This window comes from Hydractinia symbiolongicarpus, chromosome 14 (assembly GCF_029227915.1).
Source record: "Hydractinia symbiolongicarpus strain clone_291-10 chromosome 14, HSymV2.1, whole genome shotgun sequence".
Lineage (NCBI taxonomy): Eukaryota > Metazoa > Cnidaria > Hydrozoa > Anthoathecata > Hydractiniidae > Hydractinia > Hydractinia symbiolongicarpus.
In genome coordinates, this window is record NC_079888.1 from 2,415,922 (window position 1) to 2,427,966 (window position 12,045).

The 12,045-nt window shown below is 32.5% G+C and overlaps 2 protein-coding genes across 2 annotated transcripts; both read right to left on the minus strand.

Moving 5' to 3' along the window:
* Positions 1–396: 396 nt before the first annotated feature.
* Positions 397–1,213, minus strand: LOC130625054 (uncharacterized). The gene is made up of 2 exons (XM_057440137.1): positions 1,203–1,213; positions 397–1,090 (listed from the first exon to the last, which is right to left on the minus strand). Exons 1-2 carry the CDS (start codon positions 1,211–1,213, stop codon positions 397–399), a joined length of 705 nt encoding a protein of 234 aa, XP_057296120.1.
* Positions 1,214–1,248: 35 nt separating this feature from the next.
* LOC130625915 (ATP-dependent DNA helicase Q1-like) lies at positions 1,249–2,047 on the minus strand. Its single transcript, XM_057441041.1, has one exon. The coding sequence runs from the start codon at positions 2,015–2,017 to the stop codon at positions 1,499–1,501; it is 519 nt and encodes a 172-aa protein (XP_057297024.1). The 5' UTR covers positions 2,018–2,047; the 3' UTR covers positions 1,249–1,498.
* Between the last annotated feature and the right edge of the window lie 9,998 nt (positions 2,048–12,045).

Genomic DNA, 12,045 nt, shown 5'->3' on the forward strand with positions numbered 1-12,045 from the left:
CATGGTATATATATATTGTTTTTTACTAACCTATTTTAGGTGCATATTTGTCTATTAAAGCATATAATTCGTTAGAACACCTTTCATTCCAAATATCAAACATAGAAAGTAAGTCTGATTCACAAGAAATAAATGCTAATTCTCTCAGGATTTCATTTACGATGTTAGTGTTAATTTTACTGTGGAAAGAAAATATCACGTTTTCATCAGAATTGATATCTTCAACCGTTTTTAACAATTCTACTTTAAGCATCTCCATATCAGCCCCAACTATGTTGCGTGCTATCTTCCTATTGTCGTCAAGTGCGTTTAATTTGATATCAATTGTAGAATCAGCACTAACATTACAGTTCTTGCAACAGTTAATCTGAGTTTTACTCTTAAATCCAAAATAGTTTAGCAAAAACACTCTGAGACATCTATCCCATACTTAGATGCCAAATCAGAATTGTTGAAATATAAAAGTGAATCACAAGCTACACCATTTCTTCCTCCTCTTCCAATTTCTTGCACAAATGACTCTAATGTTGATGGAGGACTTATGTGAATAATATTAGATATATTTGGAGCATCAACACCCATACATAGAGCAGTTGTAGCAAATACTACTCTAATTCGTGAATCTGACTTCTTTAACTCCTTCAATATAACCTCTTTCATTTGTGAAGTACAAGAAGCATGAAACTGTGCAAACAATCTTGCTCTAGGACAAATATTGTCACCAACATAATGATTTCTTATAACATTTTCAAATAATTTGTACCCATACCCACAATATCTTAAATGCATGTAAATTATTGTCATGGGATAGTGTTCTCTTTGCACGTTTAATTTTTCAGCCAACGGTTTGAGAATAACTTCAAATCCTTTCAAACCCAAGTTAGAGTTTGGGCGTCTTTGTATGTTTAAATACACATTTTTTCGATTTGGCGATACAGCAATGACTTTATACGTAATAAGGGCGAGCGATTTAATCAAATATTCTACAGTGTCTGGTGTAGCAGTAGCGGTTAGAGCCAATGTAACAGCATCTGGAAAAAGTGCCTTTAACGTAGACAACTCGCTAAAATTTTTTCGGAAATCCTCACCCCTATAAATTAAATAAAGCACATTAAAAGTTTATATTTTTTGAAGATACACATTATATATAATATATGTTATTTTATGTAGCAATATACAAAGTTTTAAATTTATGAATTTACTTGAACGGCATAGTTTTATTTATAATATATAGTATGTATGTATGTAGTTTTAAATAGAGAGAGAAAAAATATTTTGTTTATAATAATTAAAAATACACACTGGAAGCTTGAGTTCACCATTGACAAAGTCAGGGTAGGCGAATTGATTCGTGAAGTGGAGACAACATCCAAAATAAAGTTTTACATTGTCGCATAACAAACATTTTAAAATTCGTTTCTAGCATAAAAGTGTTCGCTAGCCCTGTCTTTTTTTAAAAAAAAATACACAAAAAAATGATTCACTGGAGTGTTTTTACTTACCACATGCTTACACAATGTGCTTCATCTATAACACAACTGACAACATTTTCTTGGTAAACAGAACTTTTTAGCAATTCTCGTCCTCTGATACTAAGCAGAGATTCTGGGTGAGCAAATACTAGTTTTAATTCGCCATTTTTAATTGAAATTGGTATTTCAGGCTCACCATTCTCATCACACGAAAACAATTTTTCAGGCACAACTGTTTTCTCCAAATGAAGCACCCCAGCACCAATACCTCTCACTTCTAAAACTTTCAACTGGTCCTCTATGATAGAATTAAGAGGGCACACCACCAATACTATATTTTGGACACTCTTTCTTGGCAAAAAGTCTGCCAACAAATGAAACAACAAGGATTTCCCAAGTCCAGTAGGTAAAACACCAATAACATCATATCCATTTAAAAGATGCTCGAAACATTTAACTTGCTGTGGCTTTAAGATAATATTATTTATGTTATTAATTAAAAAAGTTTGTTGCAATCTACAAAATAATTGCAATATCTTGTCCATTTTGAAAAACGGAACCCTTTTAACACTTTAACTCGCCGTTCAATTTTTGAAATAATTTTAAATTCTTAGTTTTACTCCATATATGGATGTCACATATCCATATAAAGAACTTTCGACATTTAGCAAAAGTGCTGACGCTACAGTCTACACCCAAGATTTCTGGGTGTAGAAAGCGGCCGGGTCCAGGGCCTTCTTCTTCGCGCCATCCCCGATATCAAAAAAGCGAAAAGAGGTCCTGGGGACAAGGTTGAGGACAAGTAAAAGTTATCAGAAAAAATTGTGAAAAATGTCGATATCTAATTAAACGTACTATCGAAGTTGCTATGGGACCGATCTCCAATCACAATCCCAACATCGCTCCTGCGTTTTACGTGTGTCAAGTCGATCTAGCTGCCCCATCAGCCACATTCACGGCGCGCGCTTTTGAGGTATAGCCAAACTTGTGTGGGGAAAAAATCTGAAATTCGTGCGCTTCGACAGTTCAGTTTGTTAACAAATCAGTGTAGGTTGTATCAAAATGAAATTTTATTGCAGTTCATCTTTGTTCTTTAACAATTATTTAACGAAAGATGAAGATGGAAATAAACTAAAGTTTTATCGTTTACCTTGACAGCCTGACATTCAGAGAAAAGATGAGAAGATGTTTAAAATAACAGGAATGAACTTAAAAATGGCTCCTTATGCTCTGCACATTGGAAAGATGGCGTAAGAAAAGGCACAGATGATTTACCAAATATAATTGTACCCGAACCTCAGCTAGCAAAATTGAAACTTCGCTATAGCAGAGCTAAGATAAAATTGGATGCAGCTATCGACCCTTCAATTAAGATGAAGCTAGCTTATAAAAATTCAAAACAAAAGTTAAATGCTGCTTTAGAAATTAGCCAAACATTAGCCTGTTAAAAAACACAATGAGAGTGCTTATCAAAAGTACAACACCAAGAACAAAAAGGAATTTAAACCGTCGTTTAAATTGCAAACAAAAACTGCCAAGTACAGAAGACCTCACTAAAGAAATCATTGAGGTCAATTTACTGTTAGAGAAATGGAGGGTGAAATTGAAATTTTAAAAACATTGCAGCAAAAAATAACTACACTTGAATCTGAGAATGCAGATATTAACAGAAAGTTGTAAAGTGTACAACAAAAGGTATTTACATACGATAACATAAAACAATTTCCACAAAGGTTCAAATTTTTGTGCGGCTTGGAAATAAAAAAATTCAATCTTGTCATGGAAATTATGCAACCTTATGTACATCTTGTACCTTATGGCGATTGCAACCTAGTGCAAAAAATAAAACTGTTGATGTTGCCACACAATTCCTTACTGTTTTGGTAATTTGTCACCATGGAATTGATATAAGATTCATGGCTTATATTCTTGAAAAATCTGAGACAACAGTTCAGCGAATTTTCAATGCCTGGGTAATTTTCCTCGCTACGTTATTCAATCGCATCGACTTAAAACCCAGTCATGGTTATTTGTTACGCTAAAATCATTCATCGAAACTTGAATTCACAGATATTGCTATTGATGCAATTCAAATTTCAGCATGCCGGATTTGTTTTCAAATTCAGTGAAGCAGAAATTCAAGACAATTTTAACATTGCTTCTACGCGTATACACGTTGAAAGATTTATTGGCCGTGTCCGAGATTGGACTATATTAAACAATGTTTGGCCATTAAATCAAATGGATCTCCTTAGTTCTACTTGGATAATGCTTTGCCAAATTGTAAATATAACAATGCCTCCAATTGGCCCTAAAGAGTAGTGTGATCTGTTATCGTCATATTTCTTTAAGCAGTGCGTAAGAAACGTATATATATAATACTCTTTCCTAGTGGAGGTGTTATTTAAGTTTGTTTTTGTATATATTTTGTTACGAAAGCATAATGTTTTTTTAAAGTCATATGGTATTAAAATCGTCTATAAATTCAACAGTTTGTACCGATTTAGTGAAAGTTTTGACGAAAGTCCTGAGTGATTTTAATGCTTTAAAGTCCAAATTTTTTTCTAAGAGTGCTTTTCCAAGTTGTTCCAAAACTCTTGTCTCTGTGTATGGCCAATCATATATTTTTTGATCATTTATAATACAGTCGCAAATAAGTGTTATGATGTCCAAAATCGGATCATCCCTTTTGATGGGAAAAACGTACCATTTTGAATCTCAAGATGGTTAGAAACCAAAACACAAAATTTCGCGTCTGTGCATGACATCTGCAATTGACATTGAACAAAATAATTTGGAAAGTCCAATTTCTGACTGAGAGAGAACAGTGAAAACATGTTCTGATACAGGCTTTTCTAGATCTAACTTTGCATTTAGGTCCTGGATCATTGAAGAAACATTTCTTTTAGAGTAGGACTTGTCAGAATCTGCAGCACTAATAGCCATCTGCTTGTTTTTCTTCATACTAGCTGATTTTAGATTAATATCCTTTAATGGTATCATGGGAATAGATCCTTTTGAAATTCTGCGGTGCCATTTCTGAAATTTTCTGTACATGTTAATTCGAGTATTTTCTCTTTGGTATCGGTAAAGTGTTTTAAAACAACAATAACCAATACCAGACGAAGGAGGCCATAAAAATATATAAGAAGACATAAAATCACGTTTATGGATTTAAAGGGTAGACTTCACAAAGAAATGGGAATTAAATTCGAGACATGCCCTTTTGGGGGACACTTTATGCATGGTAAAGTAGTAAGAAAATTAACACTCACAATATTCATCCTTTCAAGACCTGTAAAGAATAGTTGGTATACATTTGTTATTTATTTATTTTTATTCATTTCAAATTTAAGCGTTTTTTTTTTTCGTATTTTCATATTTTCTGTGTGTTTATTTTAGTTTGAACCTTGTTTAACAACAAGTTCCAAACAATTCTATCGGGGTTTTTTGTCATCCCGCGAAAACTTAACAGCTATAGTCTGAAAAGGGTTCTTAACTGAGGGCTCAACTTACTAAAGAACAGGCACTCGCTTAATTGTAAAACATCACGACGATTGCGTCGATGCTGAAGTACCTACTAAGAATGTCATTGGACTGCACTGTGAATAGGGGACATGTTGCTATCTGGTGCACCCATGGTTTACGAATTTGTAAGGCACATCAGAAAACCAAAATTAGAGTTCGTAGCGTCTAGAAAGTGTAATAGAAATATTTATTAACAAGAAATATCTGGAAAATCGATGAAATTTTGAAAGTAAAAGTATTAGTATGCTTATCTATGATCATTCTCTTAAAGTAAATAATCCGCGAACTCTGACAATGCTGATGATACTGCTCTTTAACAGATAAATACAATTTGCAGTTTCAAAGTTATAGTATGCCTAAAGCCATTTTTAAATCCTAAAAGTATTTAAATGTTGTGTTGGGCATGCATATATATCTTTGTTCTTTTAGGCGAAGTGAAAAGTCCAATGCATCCTTGTTCTTTTAGGTGAAGTGAAAGGTCCAATGACTTATCTTCACGTGGTACACATCGTTGAGGAATTAGCATATAAGCTAATACATGTTTATTTAAAACAATAAATTTTATAACAATATATGCCTGAATTATTGACTATATTTTAAAAATGTTCAAGAAGACATTTACAGTTAAGAGTGAAGTGATTTTCACATTTCTTTTAAACTCAGTTAAATTTAAAGTGGTAGAAAGACGTTGAAAACTACATGTGCTGCTTACATGCTAATTATGAACTAAAAACCAGGGCATAAACCCAGTCAGTGTGTTTGCAGAGTAGTTTTTGTATACACCACAGTATATCTACATAAAAAATGACTGCACTAAAATTCTTACATAGTACATTTATTGTGAGAGACACTGTAGAGTAAAGCAGTAAATCAAAATTTTATTTTGTTGACATACTTTGTTGTCAAATCACATAAAACTACTGTTACACTTTTTAAAAATGTACAATATTGAGGTTTTATGTTAATGGCAAACAATATCAATTAAGGAAACCTACTTACAAGTCCTCAAATTGAAAAGCCAGGTATCTTTCACAAGCATTTTTATAATTTTTTTATTAAATTAAATATGTTTGCTAGCGTTAATTGTTTTTAAAATAGTAGCATCACATAACATACACACATTTACTATTCAAAACTTTACAGGTATACGTTCTTTTTAGTATTGTATCAGTGCTGGCAAGGCAATGGAACGGCAAGGCAGGGGTGCATGACTTTAATAGAAAATCTCCACCTTACAACTCAAAGATTGCGTATACTCAATATTATCAAATTTATCTCAGGTCAATATACAGTGAATCATAGCCATTACAAGTATTTAAACAATCGGTCATAACGACATATCATTTTTTGATAAATCTGAGATTAACTTGGTTCCAATGACAACAACATTAAAATGTCAAGATATAGAAATAATCAGAGAAGTCTTACTTAAAGATTACCTATTATATGAAAACCTGGTTGTTGTAGGTGCAAGATAATTATGTTTTTCCTAGCCCTGTCCAGGATTTGAACCTGGATCTCTCATTTGCATGAGTGTCATAGCCATTAGACCAGCAGGGCATAAACAGAAATATATATACAAAACTTTACAGGTGAGTATTATATACACTTAGGAATTTACGCTGGTTAAGCCACAAGTAACTGTGTTACCTGGCGCTAAACGCTTGATGGAACAATTAATACAAATTTTAAACTGTACCACACAATCATAAATCGAGTGAAACACACAACATTTAAGGTGTGTCGGGTGTGTAATTATATTTTTCAGATTCACAAAATATATATTTCCTTCAACTTTAGCTTGAATAGAAACACAATTTACATATTGTGCCATGTCATAGCGAAAACTGTTTCACAAAATGTTCCCGGTAAAACTTAAAATATATATGTACTTTAATCTGTGGTGCGCCATTAGTATAGGTAAACAAACCCTTTCAAAAAAACTTTAGCACAACTTCTGTTAAATAGAAACACAGGTAATAGCTTGTCGTTAACACTAGGCTGAGTGATTAGTACAAATATACTGTGGCGCACATCCGAAAAACTTTAGTTCAAATAAACAGACAGTAAACACCCTGTTGTTATCCTGCACAGCTAAAACAATCATGCAGCACTTTTATTTTGCGGAAAAGTTTTTGTAACATTTAAAAATAAAAACACTGCTCAAAACCTGTTTTTATGCTCCTAAAGAATCCTACAATATTTTATGGGAAAAGTTTGTGCTAGATCAAAAATTAATCATAAAATCGGACAGCCGTAATACATTTTTAAAAAAACCTTTACTGCAACTTCGGTTTAAAAAAACACAGCGGAAACAGCCTGTTGTTAGCCTGTGCAGCTAAAAATCAAATAGCAGTATATGTTTTGTTTGCAAACAAGTTTTCATGACAGTAGGATAAAAATCTCTTATTCCAGACTGAACAAAAACATCATTAGAGCCACATGTGTAAGGATCGGGTCAAGTTACAAAAACAGAAATTATTGGGACATTATTTGTATACATATCGTGAAATTAGGTAAAAAATAATGAATACACTTGGAGATTTTCAATACATGTTGACGATTGAACGAGATATCTATCTACATCTACATCTATCTATCTATCTATATATATATATTGAAATAATTTTCGCTTCTGCAACTTAAGCCGGATGTATGCTCAGCGGCAGGGTTAAAAAAGTTTACTTCCTGACGTGTGTACAATATATATAGCTAGCTACAACCGTCCACGAAAATATAGCTCTTTATTCCCCCTTAATGTTAAGAACTGCCCATTTGTGGCTAAGCAACGTAAACAATTACACGTGACATATAAACATTTACTATCTGCAAAATATCTAGCTGGCTATGTTTGGCCATTTTGTGGACGATTGTAGCTAGAACAAGCTGTATGATGGGACATTCCTACAGAGTAGAATTATCTCACTCACTGTGTAGTATATATGTATAATAGCTAGCTGCTAGATAGAGGATAGGTAGAAAATCAGTCTCAAACAATTTTTCTATGCTAGCTATGTTGCTGATTTTATGCCAGCAAAAATATCAATTTATTGCTAGCTACATGGGTAGTTCTATCCCAGCTAAGTAGTTAATTTTCTGCAAGCTTTGTAGCTAGTTTTATGCTAGCTATATTGCATTGTTTGTTTGTTTTTATGCTAGCTAACTCTTACAGTAGCTAGGTAGCTAAATGCTATCTAAGTTCTATTATTATTCTATCTAAATCTGCAGTTTTAAGCTAGCTAGCTTTAGGTGTGAGTGAGAATAAGAATGGGTTCATTACATGTAAAAAATAGTGATATACAAGCGAGCTAAACATACCCTTTCTTCATTTTCTTGAACAACGAAAAAAAAAAAAAGTTAACGAAAGTTTGAGTTTGAGGCGCTATGTGTCCGAGAAAAAAGTCATGTGATATTAGTGAAATTAATATGTGTATCACGTGGCTAAAAATTGTAGGCAAACTTAATCTCAACTGGAAACAGCACTATTTACGCTTGGTTAAAAAACAACAAAAACTCCATCGCCGTGCTAAAAACATATTGTCTCGCTTACTAAAAAATGTAATTAAGAATGACCATATTAAATCGCTGGGAAACTGACTCAAAAACGGCCGAATTTTGGATATTTTTGATGTATAGGGGGACGAGGCGCGGAAATCGTATAGAAATCCTATATACTCTCCACCGTACTTCCTTTTTCTTTTATATTTGGCTTATTTAATGAGGAAATGGGCTCCGCTTCTCTCCGCAAAAACTAAACGCCGACGCAAACACAAACAAAAAAAGCACACGTAATTTACAACCAGTATAACAATTGTCATTTAACACAGAAATAATTTTACTCACGCATACATTGTTTATTGTTTAAGGGCATTATTTAAAGAATTGTTGAACTTTGACTCCGAGTAGTAGATATTGGTGAGCATGCGCAAAGGAGAGTTGTTACGGGAGAGTGGAAGCAAAGTGACGGAGAAGACAGACGTAGTTTTATTTTAACGAATAGATATTGTGTTTTTACATGAGCTATATTTTATTGTGTGGGCTATTCCCAACTCGGGCAACTTACGGCGCGTCTTTAATTTTTTCGGGAGAAGCACGTGTATACCGCGTTTCTTTAAATTATTTCCCGCGTTTTACTGTTTGACGTGTTCTTTTGACGTGCTGATTTTGTGGGAGGATACATCGCTGACATGCCATTATTTTTAAAGTGTGGGAAGAGAGGAGGGCAAGAAGGCAGCCATCTTCTTTACGAATGTCTTTTTGACAGAAATGTTTGGGACGTATTTGTAACAGAACACAGAAAAAAAAGGTTTGACACATTTAGTATTGTATATATTTGATCTTTCCAGCTATAGGTAAAATTATATACATATATATATTTTACTAAGAACTCCCAAAAGTGTTTACCTGGCTAGCTAAAGTTTAAATTTTTACCATCATGGTTTGACAGCTAGCTAGCTATACCTATAGCTATAGCTATATAAACAGCAATATAAACAGTAATAAAAAACAGTCAGTCAAAAAATACAAACTCTTTATGTAGGTCTTAGATCACTGCAGATTACAGATTAGCTAGCTAAATAGTCGTGGGTGCAAATCCCGCGTCTGTACAAAAGAGTAGCTTAATTAGAAAAGCAGTTTAGCTAGCTAGTATTCTCTTGCATTAGTAGGGTACGGATATATGCACCACATAATGAACCGTAATGAGTGAAAGTTTTTGGGTGCTTTAGAAAAGATTTTGTTATTTTATTTTTAAACTGATCTGAACTTGTTTCATGGGCGTACGTCTAAAAGTCCCTTAGTGGTTGTTAAAAACAATACATCTTTAATTTTCTAAATCAAGGATAGCTAGCTGATAAAGTATATACAAAAGCTATATTTAATAAAAGCTGTTGAAAATAATATGTATATACTCACAAGTTTTAATGTTTATGTTTTAACGGGAGTATTGCACAGGTTTAAAAAATCGACAGGCAATTAAAATGCTGACTTAGAAAAACTTATTTTTTGTGTAAAGTTAAAACAAGACCAGACTTGTGAGATTTGACCTTTTTTATAAATATTGTCCTCAAAATTTCTAGAATATAATATTTAAAATATAAACATTGTTTAACAATATATATATTCTGAAAAAACAAACACTTTATATCTTCCTCCATTAATCTAAAAGTTTCTGAGCAATGTTTTTTATTTTATATTTTTTCCTGTAGGTGTTATTTAACCGCAAGTCATTTATACTTGGCACCTTCAAATTTTTGTCTACAAACGGTTTTTCCCAAGTTTGAATACAAACTTGTGCTTCCTGTTGAGCATCCATAATCAATTTGCGGAAATGAAAAATTAAATCTTTACACCTTTTTCTTGACTTTTCGTTTTTTGTATTTTTAAATAAGACATGATGTTTATCAAACTCTTGCAATTTTACTGAGTGTCCAATAACATGTGCAATCATCTTACCAACGCTGGACACAAGCAAATCGCTGCTCTGTGTAACAACCATTTTTGTTACTAACTTGGAAGAATGATTTTCCTTTACCTGTATAAATTTTTCAAAATCGACGGCTTTATCATCCATGTCAAGTATTCCAGGTTGTTTCATCATCATACACAACTTTGACAGTCAGCAGTAAATGTCCAGCATTGAGAATTGATGCATGGTCTGACCACAGTATAAAATATCTTGCTAAAGTTGAATATTTATTTCTCAATATACCCATTTGTTCATGTTCTAGAAAGATTTTCTTGCGTATTTCGCTTATTGAAATGCATCTACCAGAAACTGTAAACTCCTCTATTGATATATGACCATTTTTCATTACTATCTTTTTATACTTTTTTGGTTCAATTAAAGACCCAAGTAAGATCTCTCTTGATTCAATTTTTTTTAAAACTTCCTTCTTTATCTTTTTAAATGTGGGAGACATTGGTACTGAAACACCACTATCATCTGTAAAGTATATATATACATCTTTTTGGTACAGTATTATACATTTTACAATTTATAGAACAGTAGTATAAAGTTCATAGAACAGATTATAAAGTTCATAGAACAGTAGTAGAACAAAAGTAGTATATAAACATTAGAATATTTAAAACTACAAATTTGTGTGATAAAAATACAAAATTTATTGTGTGTAACCTTTGTTTTTGTACAAAAATTGTAAAAAATCATACAGCCCAGTATAGTTCTAACTTGTTCTAAAATTAGTTTTACATATGTTGGAAACAGTTGCTGTACATATATTTATAGATGTATATATATATATATATATATATATATATATATATATATATATATATATATATATATATATATATAAAATATATATATATATATAAAATATGTATTTATAACATTGCTTTAATATTGGATAAAAAATAAATAAATTTGTTCTTACCAATCATTCTTTCAACTGCTTTTTCTTTATTCTCAAGATACTGACTGGATCTTGATTTTTTGTAGGTAGATTTGGACTGTCTGATTCCCAAAATCGTATCCATGACTTTGCCTTGACCAAAACATTTTTTTCCAGGCATTTTTTAATTTTTGTATTTTTTTGCCTTAACTCTCTTTTCTTTTCGCAATTTGTTTTTACTTCCGCAACGTTAGCTGATTTCACTTTCGTCAAAATTTTAGTAAACGGTGTATCAAATATTTTATCCCATTTGTCATTGACACTGTCAAGAACAAACTCGGCTGCTCCTTTCATATATGAAATGTCATTTTTTGTGTGCGGAATTTCGAGAGTAATATTTATTGGCGTATCTGGTGTATTTGTGATATCAGCTAAGGGTGTTTTCAACAGATTAGGTTTTTTGCGTCCGTGTGTTGTTGAAATTGGAAATGTATTTATATCGGCTTTAAGTGAACTGCATCCTACACATTCGTGCCTTGTATGATATTTTTACTTGTCACTGTCCAGCTTTAACCACTTTTCTCTTGAAAACTCCTCCAGGTACTTACACCTTTTTTCGCCCATTCATTTAAATTTTCTGACAAATGCATTAAGCTCGCCGGCCTTTCTGTTAAAGTATTCCTTAGTTAATG